At 43.5% G+C, this 18082-nt stretch overlaps 1 protein-coding gene across 2 annotated transcripts in view; it reads right to left on the reverse strand.

Annotated features, from left to right (window-relative positions):
* Positions 1-9356: 9356 nt before the first annotated feature.
* nr2e1 (nuclear receptor subfamily 2, group E, member 1) overlaps positions 9357-18082 on the reverse strand; it is a 33981-nt gene continuing 25255 nt past the window's right edge. For both annotated transcript variants that reach the window (XM_059981303.1, XM_059981304.1), the window contains 3 exons: positions 16605-16754; positions 10769-10874; positions 9357-9519 (listed from right to left, as the gene is read on the reverse strand). In XM_059981303.1, the coding sequence (XP_059837286.1) occupies positions 9357-9519; positions 10769-10874; positions 16605-16754 (419 nt within the window). The remainder of the gene's footprint in view (positions 9520-10768; positions 10875-16604; positions 16755-18082) is intronic.

Raw genomic sequence — 18082 nt, forward strand, 5'->3', positions numbered from 1 at the left:
TCCTTAACATACATGATGAGTAAAAATCTTTGTTATGTCTCCATCTAAATGAGCAACATGCAATCATAGTAATTTATAATAATTTATAATAAATAGAACAGTCGATGTAATATAGAGTACACTCAAATCAGCAGGGGTTCATGGCCTGGTGGAAGAAGCTGTCCTGGAGCCTGTTGGTCCTGGCTTTTATGCTGCGGTACTGTTTCCCAGATGGTAGCAGCTGGAACAGTTTGTGGTTGGGGTGACTCGGGTCCCCAATGATCCTTCATGCCCTTTTTACACACTTGTCTTTGTAGATGTCCTGAATAGTGGGAAGTTCACATCTGCAGATGCGCTGGGCAGTCTGAACCACTCTCTGCAGAGTCCTGTGATTGAGGGAAGTACAGTTCCCGTACCAGGCAGTGATGCAGCCGGTCAGGATGCTCTCAGTCGTGCCCCTGTAGAAAGTCCTTAGGATTTGTGAGCCCACACCAAACTTCCTCAACCGTCTGAGGTGAAAGAGGTACTGTTGTGCCTTTTTCACCACACAGTCGATATGTACAGACCGCGAGATCCTTGGTGATGTTTATGCTGAGGAACTTAAAGCTGTTCACCCTCTCAACCCCAGATCCATTGATGTTAATAGAGGTGAGCCTGTCTCCATTCCTCCTGTAGTCCACAACCAGCTTCTTTGTTCTTGCGACATTGAGGGAGAGGTTGTTTTCTTGACACCACTGTGTCAGAGTGATGACTTCTTCTCTGTAGGCTGCCTCATTATTATTTGAGATTAGGCCAGTCAGCATAGTATCATCAACAAATTTAATTAGCAGATTGGAGCTGTGGGTGGCGATGCAGTCGTATGTATACAGAGAGTAAAGGATGGGGCTTAGGACACAGCCCTGAGGGGCACCTGTGTTGAGGGAGCCCACTCTTACCACCTGCCGATGACAGGAAGCCCAGGTTCCAGCTACACAAGGCAGGGTGAAGGCCGAGGTCTCTGAGCTTCCTGTCGATCCTGGAAGGAATTATGGTGTTTAATGCTGAACTGAGGTCCAAGAACAGTGTTCTAACACAAGCGCCCTTTTTTTCCAGATGTGTAAGGACACTGTGTAGAGCAGTGGCTATTGCGTCATCTATTGATCAGTTGTGTCGGTAGGCGAATTGTGGAACTGTAAACAGTTGACATTTCATGCCGACACCTTTCTTCAGGACCGTGTTTCTGATTCTCTACCTTTGTAGCATCATTTTTCAGTGGTCCAATATCCACTCTTGCCCCTCTTTTACCCTTTATATATCTGAAGACTTCTGGTATCCTCTTTGATATTATTGGGAGCTTACCTTCATATTTCTCCTCTTTCTCTCCATAAAGCCTTTTCTGTTGCCTTCTGTTTTAAAACCTTCCCAACGCTTTAGTTTTCCACTAATTTGTCCCTATATTATCTGTCCTGCAATAGCACAGAAACAAGCCCTTCAGTATAACTACTTTGTGTTGAACCATTAATCTGTCTACTCCTATTGACCTGCACCCAGACCATAGCCTTCCATACCCCTCCCATCATTGTACCTATCCAATTTTTTTAAAACATTGAAATCCAGCACCTACACTTGCAGCTTGTTCCACACTCTCACCACCATCTGATTGAAGAAGTTCACCCTTAAACATTTCACCTTTCACCTTTCACCCTTAACCCATGGCCTCTAGTTGAAATCTCACCCAAACTCAGTGGAAAAAAGCCTGCTTACATTTACCGTATCTATACCCCTCATAATTTTGCATACCTCCACGAAATTGTCACTCAATCTTCTACATTCTAGGGAATAAAGATCTAACCTACTCAATCTTTCCTTGAAACTCAGGTCCTCCAGAGCCAGCAACCTTCTTGTAAATTTTTTCTGCACCCTTTCAATCTTATTTACATCTTTCCTTTAGGTAGGTGACCAAAACGGCACACAATCCTCCAAATTAGGCTTCACCAATGTCTTATACAACATAACATTCCAAATCCTCTGCTCAATACTTTGATTTATGAAGGCCAATGTACCAAAAGCTTTCTTTATGATCCTATCTACCTGTGACTCCACTTTCAAGGAATTATGGATCTGTATTCCCAGATCCGTCCATTCTACCGCACACCTCGGTACCCTACACTCACTGTGTAGTGCCTACCCTAGCTGGTCCTCCCAAAATGGAGGACCATTTGTCTTACATTTGTCTGCATTAAATTCGATCTGCCACTTTTCAGCTAGCTGGTCCAGATCCCGCTGCAAGACTTCTTCACTGTCAACTACACCCCCAATCTTGGAGTTATCTGCAAATGTGATGATCCAGTTAACCACATTATCATCCAGATCGTTGATATAGATGACAAACAACAGTGGACCCAACACTGATCTCTGTGGCACTCCTCTAGTTGCAGGCCTCCATTCAGAGAGGCAACCCTCTCCAACCCCTTTCTGGCTTCTTCGCAAAGCCAATGTCTAATCTAATTTATTACCTGATCTTGAATGACAAATAACTGAACCTTCTTGACCTACCTCCCATGTGGGACCTTGTCAAAGGCCTTGCTAAGGTCCACGTAGACAACATCCACTGCCTTTCCTTCATCCACTTTTCTGGTAACTTACTTGAAAAAACTTTATAAGATTAGTTAGATATGACTTTTCATGGACAAAGCCATGTTGACTATCCCTACTCTGTCATTGTCTATCAAAATACTTATATATTTGATTCCTTAGAATACCTTTCAATATCTTTCCCACTGCTGTTATCAGGCTCCCAGCCAATAACTTCCTGGCTTATCTTATAGCCTTTGTCAAACAACAAAACAATATTCACTGTCTGCCAATTCTCCGGCAGCTAAGGGTGTTTTAAATATCTCTACTAGGGACTATTCAATTTCTACCATAGCTTCCCACAGGGTCTGAGGGAACACCTTGTCAGGCCCTTGGGATTTATCCACTCTTATTTGCCTCAAGACAGCAAACACCCCCTCCTCTGTAATCTGCATAGGATCCATGACCACACTGCTGCCTTGCCTCACCTCGAGAGTCTCTGTGTCCATCTCCCGAGTAAATACAGATGCAAAAAATCCATTTAAGATCTCCCTCACCTCTCTCAGCTCCATGCATGTATCACCACTCTGATCTCCCAGAGGACCAATTTTGTCCCTTGCAATCCTTTTGCTCTTAATATATGTGTAGAAGCCCTTGGGATTCTCCTTCACCTTGTCTGCTAGAGCAACTTCATGACTTCTGGTCCTCCTGATTTCCTTCTTACATGTCCTCTTGCATTTCTTACACTCCTCAGGTATCTCGTTTGTTCCTGCCTGCCTGTACCTAAGTACATGCTTTTTCTTATCCTGCGCATCAATATCTCTAAAAAACAACGTTCCATAACATGCCATCCTTGCCTTTTATTCTGACAGGAACATACAAACTCCACACTCTCAAAGTAGGGAGGCCTCCCACTTAAGAAGCACGCATTTGCCAGAAGAGAAGCTATCACAATCCACACTTGCCAGATCCTTTCTGATACCATCAAAATTGGCCTTTCTCCAATTTAGAATCTCAAGCTGAAATCCTATGCATTTGTATAATTACCTTGAAACTAATGGCATTATGATAACTAGATGCAAAGTGTTCCCTTATACAAGCATCTGTTGCCTGCCCTCTTTCATTCCCTAATAGGAGATCCAATATCACACTCTCTCTAGCTGGGACTTTTATGTGCTGGTTAAGGAAACTTCCCTGAACATGTTTGACACTTTCCCATCCAGAGCCTTTACAGTATGCGAATCCCAGTCAATATGTGGAAAGTAAATATCACCTAGTGTCACAATCTTATGTATTTTGCAATAGTCTATGATCCCTCTATAAATTTGCACCTTTAAATCTCAGACTGTTGGATGGTCTATAAAATAATTCCATCAATGTGGTCATACCTTTCTTATTCCTTGGTTCTACCCATAAAGCCTGACTAGGTGATCGCTCCAGTCTGTTCTGACTGAGCACCGCTGTAACATTTTCCCTGACCAGGTTGTCTCATCCTCTCTCTGGAATATTTCTTCTTTGGGATGACTATCATTTGCTTTCCAAATATCTCCCAGAAACCCTAGCTATGCTGTTCTGTTACCAGCCCTGTTAGTGACACCTTCCAATGAACTTTGCCCATCTCCTCTCTCATGCCTCTGTAATTCCCTTTACTGTAATAAATCTAGTTTTAACTTCTCCTTCTTAAAAAAACAGGTTGATTTATATGATATTGTAGTCACTTGTCCTAGGAGTTCCTTGACCTTAAGCTCCCGAATTAAATTTAGTTTATTACACAACAGAATTGCCTTTCCCCTGGTGAGCTCAACTACAAGCTGCTCTAAAAAAGTCATCTTGTAGGCATTCTACAAATTCCTTTTCTTGGGATCTAGAACCACCCTGATTTTCCCAATCTACCTGCATACAGAAATCCCCTTTAATGTTACCCGTTTAACATGCTTTTTCTATCTCAAGTTGTTAATTTGTACCTCACATCTTGGCTACTGTTCAGAGGCCTAGCTGATGTGGGTAATTCATCAAACAGACTTCGTAATTCTAGTACTGATCAAAGGAATCAAAAAATTAACTTTGAAACAAAATCTTTTCTTTTCGTTGCACTTGTGCCCTGTCTTTCACATAATGTATATGGTTAGGTGGCAATAGGTGGATTCCTGATAAGTAAAGTGCAAAAATTTACCTAGGGTTGGCAGAATACAGAATTTAACCTGCTTTCAGATCACCTGTGATCACACTAATTAGTGAAGAACGCTTAAGCTGTCAAGCAACTACTTTTGCTCCTTATTCATGTTAAACCATCTCATCGACTGGGAATACTAGTGGAACAAGAAAAGTAAAAGGGGAATGTTTGAACAGTTTTGAAAGACCATAATGACTTTTATTTACATAGAGAATATATCACCACAAGACATTCTGGAATGCTTTACAGTAAATTAGGTACTTCTGTAGTGTTGTTGAGGTTGTAGTGCAGAACATATAGCTGCTAGTTTAAATATAACAGAATTCCTCTAAAAATAACGTCATGATGATCTGAAAATTTGTCCTTAGCAATGAGGGATAAATATGGTTTGAGAATCTGCCAGCATTTAGGCTCTTGAGATCTTTGCCTCTTTAAAAATCTGTTTGAAAAGATTGTGTCGTCTACAGTACATCACTCCCTCGATGTTTCAGTTCAGGCAACACATAAAAAGGTCAGAATGCATTGGGATTTTTCTAATTAACAGACACCAAATTAGGCAAGCAGTACTGGGAAGGGTTTCTTTAAAAACGTTGTTGCTGCAACCACTGTTTCTCACCAGTTACCTTAACTCAGGAATTGAGAGAGCAATTTCAAAATGCATGGGGAGGTAAGGGAGTGATGGATACGAATGCTGAATCAGATTAAGTTGTGAGGATTTTCTGTTGGGCAATTAACTGGTAACCAAATTTTGTTGTAAGTGTGAAACATGGTTCATTTTAGATGGAAAATATTGGAATTCACATGCTCCCTTAGAAGGCTGGTGTCTGACTGCAGAGCAGAGGGATATGAGGGTAAATAACTCAATAAAATGGTCGGTAGAGCTCGGTGCCATAAAAAAAGACAGGACAAAGCATCAAGATATAAGTCGAGGGTGTTAAAATAAAGAAATAATTTTAAACGTACATACAATATCACTTGGACCATATCCCTGAAGGACAGTGGAGATTTGGATATCAAAAAGCGGTGGTGATATGAGATAAAGTCTTAAATGTGTTTACTAAACTGCTGCAAGGATGGGAAAGTTGCATTCATCAGAATTGAATTGGAGATGAGTTTGGAGCTCCCCTCTCCGGAAGAGAAAATGAATGTGGTAACCTGTTGGAATTTTGTAGTTGCTCTTCAAGGATATAATACAAGATGACCATGCAGAACAATGGAACAACAACATCTTAAGTTTTGTGCTCTTGCCGTTGTAGTATGCTGGGGGGATGGTGAAGAAGTGGAACGTGAACCCATAATCTCTGAACTCAAAAGAAGAAGTGCTACTACTGACTCAAGTGCAGCACCTCAATAGAGAAAGAATCCTACAAAGAGAGTTCCACAGAATGTCAATATAATTGAAACTGCAACCAAGTGAAAAGCATTAGGATAAAGAGGCCAGATTAAAGGAATCTGGAGCACATTAAATAGAAGGTGCAACTGCAGCAGAGATAGGGGAAAAAAGAGTAGTGAAAGGTTATTTAGCCAGCTGGGTGATGTTATACTGTGCATTTTCCCAGGGATTGGTACCTGGGCTATGGCTGTTGTTAACATACATTGCAGTGGAACTGGGTTTACAGAAACTTGCTTCCAAACATGTAGATGGAAGCATAGTGAACGATGAGGAGGATGGTAATGGGAGAAGATGCAAAAAGCTTAGAGGACTAGGTGGAAATGTGGACTTCAGTGTAGAAAGTTGTAACATGTTACATTTTATGGAAAGTACAAAGAGAAGAAATATAGACAGGAGGGCAGAATTCTAAATACGATACAATACGAAAACAATAGTATTTAAGTTGTTAGCAAGTGGCAGGAGAGCTGAAAGAAAAGTGAAAAAAAAAAAGAATTATTGACTATCCTGGGCTTTATAAATGGAGGCATGGAACACAAGAGAAAGAAAATCATGACGAACCTTTATAAGAAAAATGTATTGTGTCATTCTTGGCTCCACACAGGGAAATGCATGGAAGCCTTTGTGATGGTGCAGGAGAGATTTACTCCAATTATTTCAGGTATGAAAAATAACACAGACAACATACTGGAGGAACTCAGCAGGTCAGGCATTGGATCTATGGGGAGCAATAAAAAGTCAACATTTTGGGCTGAGATCCTTCATCGGGGCTGGTAATGAAGAACATTAGCTTTGTATTAGAATGGAGAAGCAGAGCAGCTTTCCTTGGGATAAAAGAAAGGTTGATTAGGGGTTGTATGATATATTTTAAATCATGAAACGTCTACACGGAATAGACAGGGATTAAAAGAAAATGGATGTTCTTTTTAGGTAATTAATCCATGGATATGGGTTACTGCAAACGAGTGTTAGAAGGAAAAAAGATCAGCTATGGTCTTCTTGAAGATTAAAGCAGGAGCAAGGGGTTGAATAGCCAACTCCTGCCTCTTTTTAAAATGTTCTTAAGGTAAGCTGTTCCCATTGGCGGAAGGGATAGAAACCAAATGCTTTGGACTGAATGCAAACTCAAAGTGGTTTTTAAGAAAAAAATTTTATATATTGGAGTTTGGAATGCACTGGCAAAGAGGTTGAGGTTGGGGTTATTGGACGTAGAGTCAAATGTAATTGGGAAATGCAGGGGAAAATTGCAGGATTCTTGGAAGAAGGCGCGGATTGCGAGCTGTTCAAAGAGTGACCCGACAGGAATTTTGTGAGGTGACTAGACTTTCATGCTAGAACCTTCCTGTAATTCAGAGCGGGTCTTAAACCCGCATGAAATTTTAGAGGCAGGATATGGGAAGTTGTTAAGGAAACTGGAAACCGGGTGACTGATTTTGATTGTAATTTTCTGCATGATCAACCAGCTATCGGCGTTTGCCTCGGACAGGGATGATGAGTGGTGAGTGAGACTAGGTGAGACCGGGTTTCAAGTAGGGCGGCCGAAAGATACTGCAAAATTGATTACTCATCTAATGATGCAATGGTTCAAGCAGACATAAAAGACAAAGTCAGACACGGTCTATCCACTATTAGTTGGCATTAAAATATTGCTTCAGACAATGATGCAAGTAATCAATTCTATGCCGAGTTTCTGGAGATTCGTCCTTCATGAAACCACAGCCTTTGACGACAGACTGTCAACCTGAAATGCAGAACCTATTCAGCTCTCCACACTCCGTTGCCTGGCCTACTGCACATCCACAGCATTTTCTGTTTCTATTTCAGATTCATATCGGCTTCATCTTTGCAAACTTGGCATTCCAGTTACTCAGCTAAAACCGAACCGCTAGACGGCCAGGGCAAACACACTATTGGGTATTAAACATATGGAAGAAGATGCGGCGGACACCATTGAGAGTAACCCGAGTTACTTGTATTTTCAGAGATTGACCTTGTCGTCCAAGAAAACTTCTGAACGTTGACATTTAATCGTATAATTATTCTCTATTCCAAATGAATTACAAGGGTCTTGACTTGACAACTCAGTTACATTTGATACTTATGCACAGAACAACGCAATAAACGTTCCGTTAGAGAGAAAGGGATATCCAAGTGCTGACTTTCTCAGTGCTTATTTGAAAGATAACTCGTCCACTCCACGCTTCTCGCTCCAAGACGGAATAAACGGTGCTTCGGCCTCCCAACCGACAGCGGGATCTCCCTCCCCACCGCCTTCAAACTGCACTGCTAGTTTAACCAAATACCTTAAGCCGACGAAAAAAAAAGGCACTTATAACGGAGTCTGTGATTAGACAAACTTTCTCCAGTTGGTCTCCTGCCAGAACGAAAGCCTTCCATCTTGTGTGAGAGCAGCAGGATTTGACCTCGAGTTTTAGGACCTGACTGCACGATTTGTTCCCGCGGTTCTCCCGCCGAGAGTCAAGCTGTCCTCTCCTTTGGTCTCAGTACTAAGAAACCGAACAGCAACCAGCTGCTGGATCCGTCGCTTCAGACTTCACTTTTGGCTTGTCTCGTGTACACGTGTTGACCTTATACACCCACGTTGGAAATGTTAACAACAACAACGAAAAAAAAAAGAAAATTAAAACGATCTACTAAGAACCGCAGGAGTAAGTAAACTGAGGAATACCACAACCGTACAAACATGCAGGCGCCTGTTCGTGAATAATCTAAACAGTTGCTTTCTTGCAGCCTGGTAGAACTAACGGATCAGGTGAAGACTATGTTTTAAAGACCATTTGTGATTTTGGCAAGAATTATATTGGAAACGCGACGTAAGGGAAGTTTTGAGTTTTGCCACGTTGAAGTTAGCTTCGGCCGCTTCTTCGATTCCGTTCAGTTTCAAGGTCAGTCAAGTGGGTCTAGCCACCAGTCACCTGAGCAACATCTCGCCCACCGTCAGCATCGAGAAGCCCCCAAGACGTTCTTAGGGACATGTCGGACTTGCCAGTTTTCTGATGGCTTCTGTGGAGAAGAGCAATGTTCAAGTTTGAATCGGTGCGAGCTTCGAACAGTTCGAGTCGCAGGACAGGCAGTTCTCGGGCGGCGTGCTACACAACATCAACAACCCTGGGTCCAGTCTTATATAGGCGCACAAAACATCTGTTTGACAGTAAGAGTCATGAATTTTGTTAGTCTGCTTAAGAAGTTTCAATTATAACACCGGCGAGGTTGATTATCCGTGTCGGAAAGACTTGAGAGTTAAATATCACTGGATTTGTACATGTCCGACAAAAGTCTTGTGATAGGGACATTGCCGATGGTTTTCTTGAAAAACACTTCTTCAATAGTCGAAGGGTTCACGGAACGTAAGGCTGGTAGAAGTAGAAGTAACTTGCCAAAGCGACACGGCTGTGTTGGGTATCTGGGGAGTACGGAGAAAAGAGAGTTAGCATTTTGAGGGCAGACAATACTTCCCCTTGAAAGGGTAACGCGGTATTCGTACATCAAGAACTTAAGCGCAGAAGCCCGGGTGAACGCTTTGACGCGCCTTCGCTCACAACTCCCTACCTACAATTCCTCACTTGCGGAGTTCTGTTTTATTCACGCAAGAAGGGTGTGTGCGTTTCGCAGACTGGGCCTGCATTTCCTTGCCCATCTCCAACCGCCCCTGAGAAGACGGTGGCGTTGGTGGGCTGCCTTCTTGAACCTGTGCAGAGACAAATCTCCCTCCGGCTAACCCGAGGTGGATAGAGGGGACCAGCATATATCCACGGCGTGTGTTGTGTGGCGGCAGAGAACGACCTCAGAGACTGAAAAGCAACCCCCCCCCCCCCACCCCCAATCTTTCAAATGATCTTCTCTACAGCTGGCGCGTAGAGTTGTGAAGAGGCATTTCCCCTCACCTTTATCAGATACGATCACCATCAAATCACTCCCAAATTGTACTGGCAGCTTAGATTTAAGATTACTTTGTTCCTCTCTCCACATATGCTGCCAGGCTTGATGAGGATGTGCAGCATATTCCACTTCCACTGGAGATTTAGGACCACATCCTTGTACTTTACACTTACAGAAGTGGCTGAACGGCTGAGCGTTTCTGTTTTCGTTACTGGGATAAAACTGATCTAGTGTGAAAGGTTCAGAGGGGGGTGAGATTTTTAAAATCCATCCAGGATAGATAGTTATGCTGGTATGTGGATAATCCTATGAGAGAGGAGGCAATACACGGACGAGGTCAGGCACACTGAGGGGAGTGTCTGTGGGAGAACATTTCCAAGACCGTGAACATAGCTCTGTAAGTTTCAAGGTAGTTACAGAGAAGGATTGGAATAGTCCTGGGGAAAGCTGATTTCAATATCCTAAGACAGAAGCTGGCAAAAATTGACTGAAACATCTATTTGCCAGTCTGTTTACATGTGAACAGTGGGAATCATTCAGAAATTAAGTAATGGGAATTCAGGGCTTGCTCATGTATTTTAGAACAGGGGTATACGTTATTTTGAGCTTTTTAAGCTATTTTGATCAGTTCAAGGATTTCTTTACTTATTACGGTTAGCAAATCTGAAGGTCATGTGCCAATAATTAACCCCTAAGGAAACAGGTTTCACCCTAGCGACCCAGATGCACTTAACATGTACTCCAGTGTGGGTGCAGGGCCCACTCTCCTCTACCTGGTGTGGATGTAGCTATTAAGAGTGAGCTGAGCCTCATCCTGCAGAGCTGCAATGGCTGAAGCATTGCGGAAGTTCCTCAGTTCTGAGCCACTCTGAGTTGGAACTAGGAGTGAAAAAAAGAGAGAAAAATTGCTTTTAGTAACATTGTAGCCTTTGGTAATCTTTTCCTAGAGAGGAAAAAAAATCGTTCTATCAAATGGCTTCATCAAATTACAAATCCAAGCAGGAGGGTATAGTGGGTGATGGTGGCAGAGCATGGTGACGGAGTGAGAGGGAGTTAGGCGTTAATGAGGTTGGGTGGTGGTGCTTTGAAAAATGAGGTGGTCATGGAAGTCGAGATGTGCTGGTAGATCGGGAGATGATGGTGGGTGTGGTAGATTGTGATAAGATGGGTGGTGAAGGTTGCAGGTAGTGGGCTGGGTGTTGTGGTGGGCAAGGGCTGGTGAGAAAGGGCCACGGTGAGCTGCTGTGGTATGACAACCTCATGATTGAGACCAAGCAAAAAGAAAAGAAGCAATTTTCTAAACACATAGGCTTGCAAATGTGAACTACTTTCAGTGAACCTCTAACTTCCCCTTTGATTTTGAATATTATAGAGCACATTCATGCATCAACAAAAAGCACAAGTCAATTACATACAAAATATATGGCCTTGTGTAAGGCTGGTGATGTTGAGTTCCGATAAGTGAATCTGTATTCCACATAACTGGTGTTAATTCTTTTGCTGTTTTCACCTTTGGAGGTGTTTCTGCACTGTCCAGGATTATACTTGGATGGATTCTGTACAGTAACCAAGTGCCCTGTTGGCCGTCCATTAATAAGCTAAGTGGTTCTCTGGACCAAAGGTATCTTAAAACATTTTGATCTAAATCTGAGCACCTATCAAAACGAACGCTGATTTCAACAACTTCAGATGGCCAACCTTTGCAGTTTGTTTTGGAACTGCCCCCAGGTGCCCCCTGTAGATGTTGCTTATTTTGTGTGGAATTATTATTGTGTGGAATTGTATTATTTCTGTGGAATTCTCTGCCACAGGAAACAGTTGGGGCTGGTTAATTGGCTATATTTAAGAGGAAGTTAGATATGGCCCCTGTGGCTAAAGGGATCAGGGGGTATGGAGAGAAAGCAGGTACAGGGTTCTGAGTTGGATGATCAGCCATGATCATACTGAATGGCGGTGCAGGTTCGAAGGGCCGAATGGCCTACTCCTGCACCTATTTTCTATGTTTCTATGTTTATTTCTAGCATTCTCTTTTACTTTAGATCTCAAACATCTGCACCATCACCATTCTGGCACTGTCATTCATCTTCTACTTATACTTCCAAATGAGCTATTCTCCACCCTTCACACCTTCTTTCAACCAACACCATTCTCTTGCACTCATCCTATCACACATATTTCATTGTTCTCCACACCTCTCATCCCTCTCTGAAAATGAGGAGGTAATTGGTATCTAAGTTTTTATCTGTTCTGATTACTTTTATCTGCTGCTCGTTGGCTGCCAGTGACTAGTGGTATTCCACGGGGGTTGGAGTTGGGTCCACTACTTTTCACGTTGTATGTTAATGACCTTAATAAGGGAATTAATGACTGTGCATCCAAGTCTGCAGATGATACAAAAAGAGGTAGAGGAGCTGGTAGTGTTGAGAAATGTCATCCAGATTAGGAGAACGAGCAAAGAAGTGACCGATGGAGTATAGTGTAGGGAAGTGTATGGCCATGCACTTTGGTAGAAGGAACACAGGTGTAGACTATTTTCTAAAATTCAGAACTCAGAGGTGCAAAAGGACTTGGGGGTCCTCATGCAGTATTCCCTAAAGGTTAACTTGCAGGTGGAGTTGGTAACAAGGAAGGCAAAAGCAATGTTAGCATTTATTTTGAGAGGACTAGAATATGAAAGCAAGGATGCGATGCTGAGGCTTTATGCTGAGGACCATATGTAGTATAATGAGCAGTTTTGGACCCTAAGTTTAAGAAAGGATGGATGGCGTTGAAGAGGGTCCAGAGGAGGTTTATAAGAATGATCCTGGGAAGAAAGAGTTAACATATAAGGAGTGTTTGATGGCTCTGCGCAACAAGTTGGGGGGATATCTTAGTGAAACCTACTGAACATTGAAAGGCCTGAATAGAATGGACATGCAGAGGATATTTTCAATACAGAGAGAATCTAGGACAAGAGAACACAGCTCAGGAATAGAAGGATGTCCTTTTGGAACAGAGATAAGGAGGACTTTCTTTAGCCAGAGGATGGTGAATCTGTGGAATCCATTGTAACAGGTAACTGTGGAGGCAAGTTATTGGTACATTTAAAGTGGATGTTGATAGGTTCTTGATTAGTAAGGGCATTAAAGGTTATGGGGAGAATGCAGGAGAATGGGGTTGGGGCAGGAAGTAAATAAGATGGTGAATCAGATGATCAGATTTAATGGGCTGAATGGTCTAATTCTGTTCCTATGTCTTATGATGAAAGATCGTCCACTCAGTGCTAATTCTGGTGATCCCCCTGCACATGCTGCCTGATCTACTGAGCATTTTGAATAACCAGCTCGAGATCCAGAAAACCAAGTCCAAATTCTGCCAGAAGACATAAGAGACTGCAGGCACTGAAATCCAGAGCAAAAGCAAACTGCTGGAGGAAATATGTTCATCGGGCTGCATGTGCAGAGACAAAGCGATGGTTGACATTTCAGATCAAGACTGAGAGTGTAGGGGGGAGGTAGACAGTGCAAAGAGGTGAAGGGGAGGGCTGAAGCCCATCAACACCCCTCACCTGGATCCACCCATCACTTATCAGTCCATGTGTTATTCCTATCCCTCGCCTCTTTATACTGGCTATCTCTCCTCCACAGTCTTAGTCATGATGTAGCATCATGCCCCAAGTGTCAACCATCTCTTTGCCTCCACAGGTGTTGGCTAACTCCCTGAGTTCCTACCACAGTTTGTTTCAAGCTCCATTAGACTGCCGCTGAACATACGTTCAGCTAACAATCTGAGGAATAATAATCAAAGAAATGGACACATCTATTTCCCAGCTGCAAATATCACAGAAAGCTTGACCTGGTCCATATACACAGATGCTATGGCCACGAAAGCACACTCAATTTCTCTACTTCCTCAGAAGGCTAAGAAGATCTGGCAAGTTCTCATCGACCATCACTAGTTGTTGTTGCTGGGCCACAGAAAATATGCAGGTACATCAAAATGTGATATGACAACTGCTCTGCCCGAGACCAAAAAGATTTGCACAGAGGTGCAGACACAGACCAGTCCATCACAAAAACCATCCTCCACTCCATTAACTCTGTCTACATTCTCACTGACCCAGGAAATCAAAAATTAATCCAAGATGCCTCCCATCTATCTTCTTCCCCCCCCCCCTCACCCCACCTTCAATTCAACAGAAGATGCAAAAGCTTGTAAACATGCAACACAAGGCTTTCTTAAAACTCTAAATGTGTGCTTCTTTTATTATTTATATTTAATTTTATATTTCTCTTGTGAAGGTTGTGGCTCTGATGCTATCTAGCTGCAATGCTACTGCAAGTAACTTTTTCATTGCACCTCTGCATGCATTTACCTGTGCATATGACAATAAACTCAACGTTGACTTTGACAATTATAGAAACCACTGGAATGTTGTAAAAATGCATCTGGTATTTAGTTCTCTCATACCTTTCAGGGGAGAAATTTGCCACCCTTACCCAGTCTGGTCTATATGTGACCCCAAACCTACCCCATGTGTCTGACTCTTACCTGCCCACTGAAGTAGCCTGGCAGGTCACTCAGTTTGAGGGCATTTAGGGATGGACAGTAAATGCTGGCCTTGCTAGTAATACCCAGATCCCCAAAGAGGAATAAGTTAAACCTCTCTGCTTTTTTTTCACCAAGTGTGTACAGTTTGTCAATGTCATACCAAATCTGTGCAAACTTCTAAGAAGGAAGAGGTGCTGCTGTGCTTTTGCGTTTTGGACCTCAGACAGATCAGTCTGAAATGATAACACTGGGGGATTTAAAGCCCCTGACTTTTTCCACCTCTGATCCCCTGACTTCCTCCTCCTGTAATCAGTAATCAGCTCTTTCGTTTTGCTGATATTCAGTGAGAAGTTGTTGTCATGGCACCACTCAGCCGGATTCCCAGCCTCCCTCCTGCATGCTGATTCATCACTACCCTTGATTCAGTCCACAACAAGTCATCATCGGACTTAAATATGGCAGTGGGGCTGTGTTTAGTCTCACAGTCATGAGTACAGTATAAAGTGAGTAGAGCAGGGGGCTAATCACCCTGTGCTGGTGGTGATTGTGGAGGAGATGTTGTTGCCAGTCCAAACTGACTGGGGTCTGCAAGTGCGGGAATCGAGGATCCAAGGACGTATTGAATCCGAGGCCTCGGAACTTATTGATTAGTTATGAGGGGATGGTAACATTGAATACTGAGCTGTAGTGCATGAAGCACATCCTGATGCCTGCATCTTCACTATACAGGTGTTCCAGCGCTGAACGAAGAGCTAGTGAAATGGCATCTGATGTTGACCTTTTGTGACGGGAGGCAAAGTAGAGAGGGTCCAAGTCACTTCTCAGGAAGGAGTTACATAGAAACATAGAAAACCTACAGCACAATACAGGCCCTTCGGCCCACAAAGTTGTGCTTTACACTCCCTACCTTAGAAATTACTAGGCTTACCTATAGCCCTCTATTTTACTAAGCTCCATGTACCTATCTAAACAGCTGCAACGCTACCCCTCAGCTCCTAAATTCAATTCCATGATTGATGAGGGCCAATACTGTACACCGTACACCTTCCTAACCACAGGGTCAACCTGCACAGCTGCTTTGAGCGTCCTGTGGACTCGGACCCCAAGATCCCTCTGATCCTCCACACTGCCAAGAGTCTTACCACTAATACTATATTCTGCCATCAGATTTGAATACTCAGTTGATATGAGTTGATATGTTTCATCACCAATCTCTTAAAGCACCTCATCGCAGCGAATCACGGGCACAAAAGCTTGAAAGCACATACCACCAGGCTCAAGGGCAGCTTCCACCCCACTGTTATAAAACTATTAAATAGTTCCCCAGTACCTTAAGATGGACTCCTGACCTCACAATCTGCTCTATAATGATCTTGCACCTTATTGTTCACCTGCACTGCACCTTCTCTGCAGTTGTTACGCTCTATTTTGTGTTGTTATTGTGTTACCTTGTTCTAACTGAATGTAATGCTTTGATCTGTATGAACAATATGCAAGACAAGCTTTTCACTGTATCTTGGCACATGTGACAATGATTAATTCCAATCGGCTGGGATAACTCAGCAGGGGGAACAGTATTTGTGTGTGTGTGTGTGTGGGGGGGGGGGTGGTATTGAAGGGATGGTGGTGATGGAAAAATTGTCAAATTTTGGACGGAATCCCTGCGTAAGGACGATCTCGATGAAAGGTTTTGGACTGGACGCACCAACAGTTTCCCCCCACACGTTCTCCCGCAGATACTGTTTGACCCCCTGTTCCTGCAGTAGATTATTGCTCCACATTCCAGCACCTGCAGTCTCTAGTGTATCCAATTTTAAAGCAAGTTCCCGTCAAATACTTCATTATACTTTTAGAGATCCCAAATGCTGCTGACGAATCCCTCGTCCTAAAACCACTCCAAAAGCCATCAGCAACGACGAAGCCCGTTTTCCACGCACAAGATTCCCAGTGATAGTTTGCGATGTGGATAACAACATCCCGAAAATCCCGGGCTTTGGGAAATGTTGCGATTTTACTTTTTGGTTTTAAAATGAGAATCCGTGCCGAAGGTTCACGCCTCGCTACGGAGTACGAACTGACCGGCTTTGAAAGTCACGATGCACTTCAAACAGGCGAATTCGGTGGCGTCTGCGCGGAGCTGACGGAATCGCGTCACCACCTCCTGCAGAGCGTGGATCTCCGCGATGATCTTGTTCAGCTTCTGGGAGTCGGTGTTATCGCTGTTCATTCCTTGAGGAAAAAGACAACGAAAAGGGACGAATTTAGTCAGCCTTACTCTCCGTCCGTCACTCAGCGTGACTCGGTTCCTTCCTGGCATCAGAGCGGTGTCTGGACTTGTGGAGGAAACCCTCCCGCAAGTTTTACCACATCAACCGCTTCAAAGTCCAGTTCATCACTCTCAACGATTTCAGATCGTTAGGGAAAACTTTACACTAAATTTATGCGATTTTGACATTAATAATTCAGTGCGTAATTCAAAAAGGCACTGCTCATTATAAAACCTTCAAACTAGGAATAGCACCAAATGTATTTGCGTATTGCGATGGTGTAGGTAAACTAGTGATCCATATCTTTGCTGAGATTTTAACTGGTTATTGAATAGTTGGTAGCTGCCTCTCTCAGAGCTACGCCGCGACACAGACGTCGTTCACTCCGCCCTCAGAAATCCATGGGTCAAGGGGACTAAATAACCAGAGAAGAGAGGCAGGCGCTCAGTCAGACATCGGACTGTGTAACCGGTGTCTCAAAAACAGACAGGAAACCATTCAGGCCCTTCGGCCCCTCAATGCCGTGCCAAACGTCTACTAAATTGAGAAATTGCCTGGGGTTACCCATAGCCCTCTGTTTTTTTAAGCTCCATGTACCTGTCCAGGATTCTCTTAAAAGGCCCTATCGTTTCCGCCTCCACCACCGTCGCCATCAGCCCATTCCACGCACTCACCACTCTGAGTAAAAAAAAACTTACCCCAACATCTCCTCTGTACCTACTTCCAAGCACCTTAAAACTGTGCCCTCTCGTGCTAGTCATTTCAGCCCCGGGGAAAAAGCCTCTGACTACCCACACGATCAATACCTCTCATCATCTTATACACCTCTATCAGGTCACCTCTCATCCTCCGTCTCTCCAAGGAGAAAAGGCCGAGTTCACTCAGCCTGTTCTCATAAGGCATGCTCCCCAATCCAGGCAACATCCTTGTAAATCTCCTCTGCACCCTTTCTATGGTTTCCACATCCTTCCTGTAGTGAGGTGACCAAAACTGAGCACAGTGCTCCAAGTGGGGTCTGACCAGGGTCCTACATAGCTGTAACATTAGCTCTCGGCTCTTGAACTCAATCCCACAGCTGACGAAGGCCAATACACCGCATGCCTTTTAACCACACGGTCAACCTGCGTAGTAGCTTTGAATGTCCTATGGACTCGGACCCCAAGATCTCTCTGACCCTCCACACTGCCAAGAGTCTTACCATTGATATGGTAAGATCTGCTGTCATATTTGACCTACCAAGTACTCAGCGAGCATTGTAAAACGATGGGACTAATATACGTGAGGTTAACG

The sequence above is a fragment of the Hypanus sabinus genome, chromosome 10, assembly GCF_030144855.1.
Source record: "Hypanus sabinus isolate sHypSab1 chromosome 10, sHypSab1.hap1, whole genome shotgun sequence".
Classification (NCBI taxonomy): Eukaryota; Metazoa; Chordata; class Chondrichthyes; order Myliobatiformes; family Dasyatidae; genus Hypanus; species Hypanus sabinus.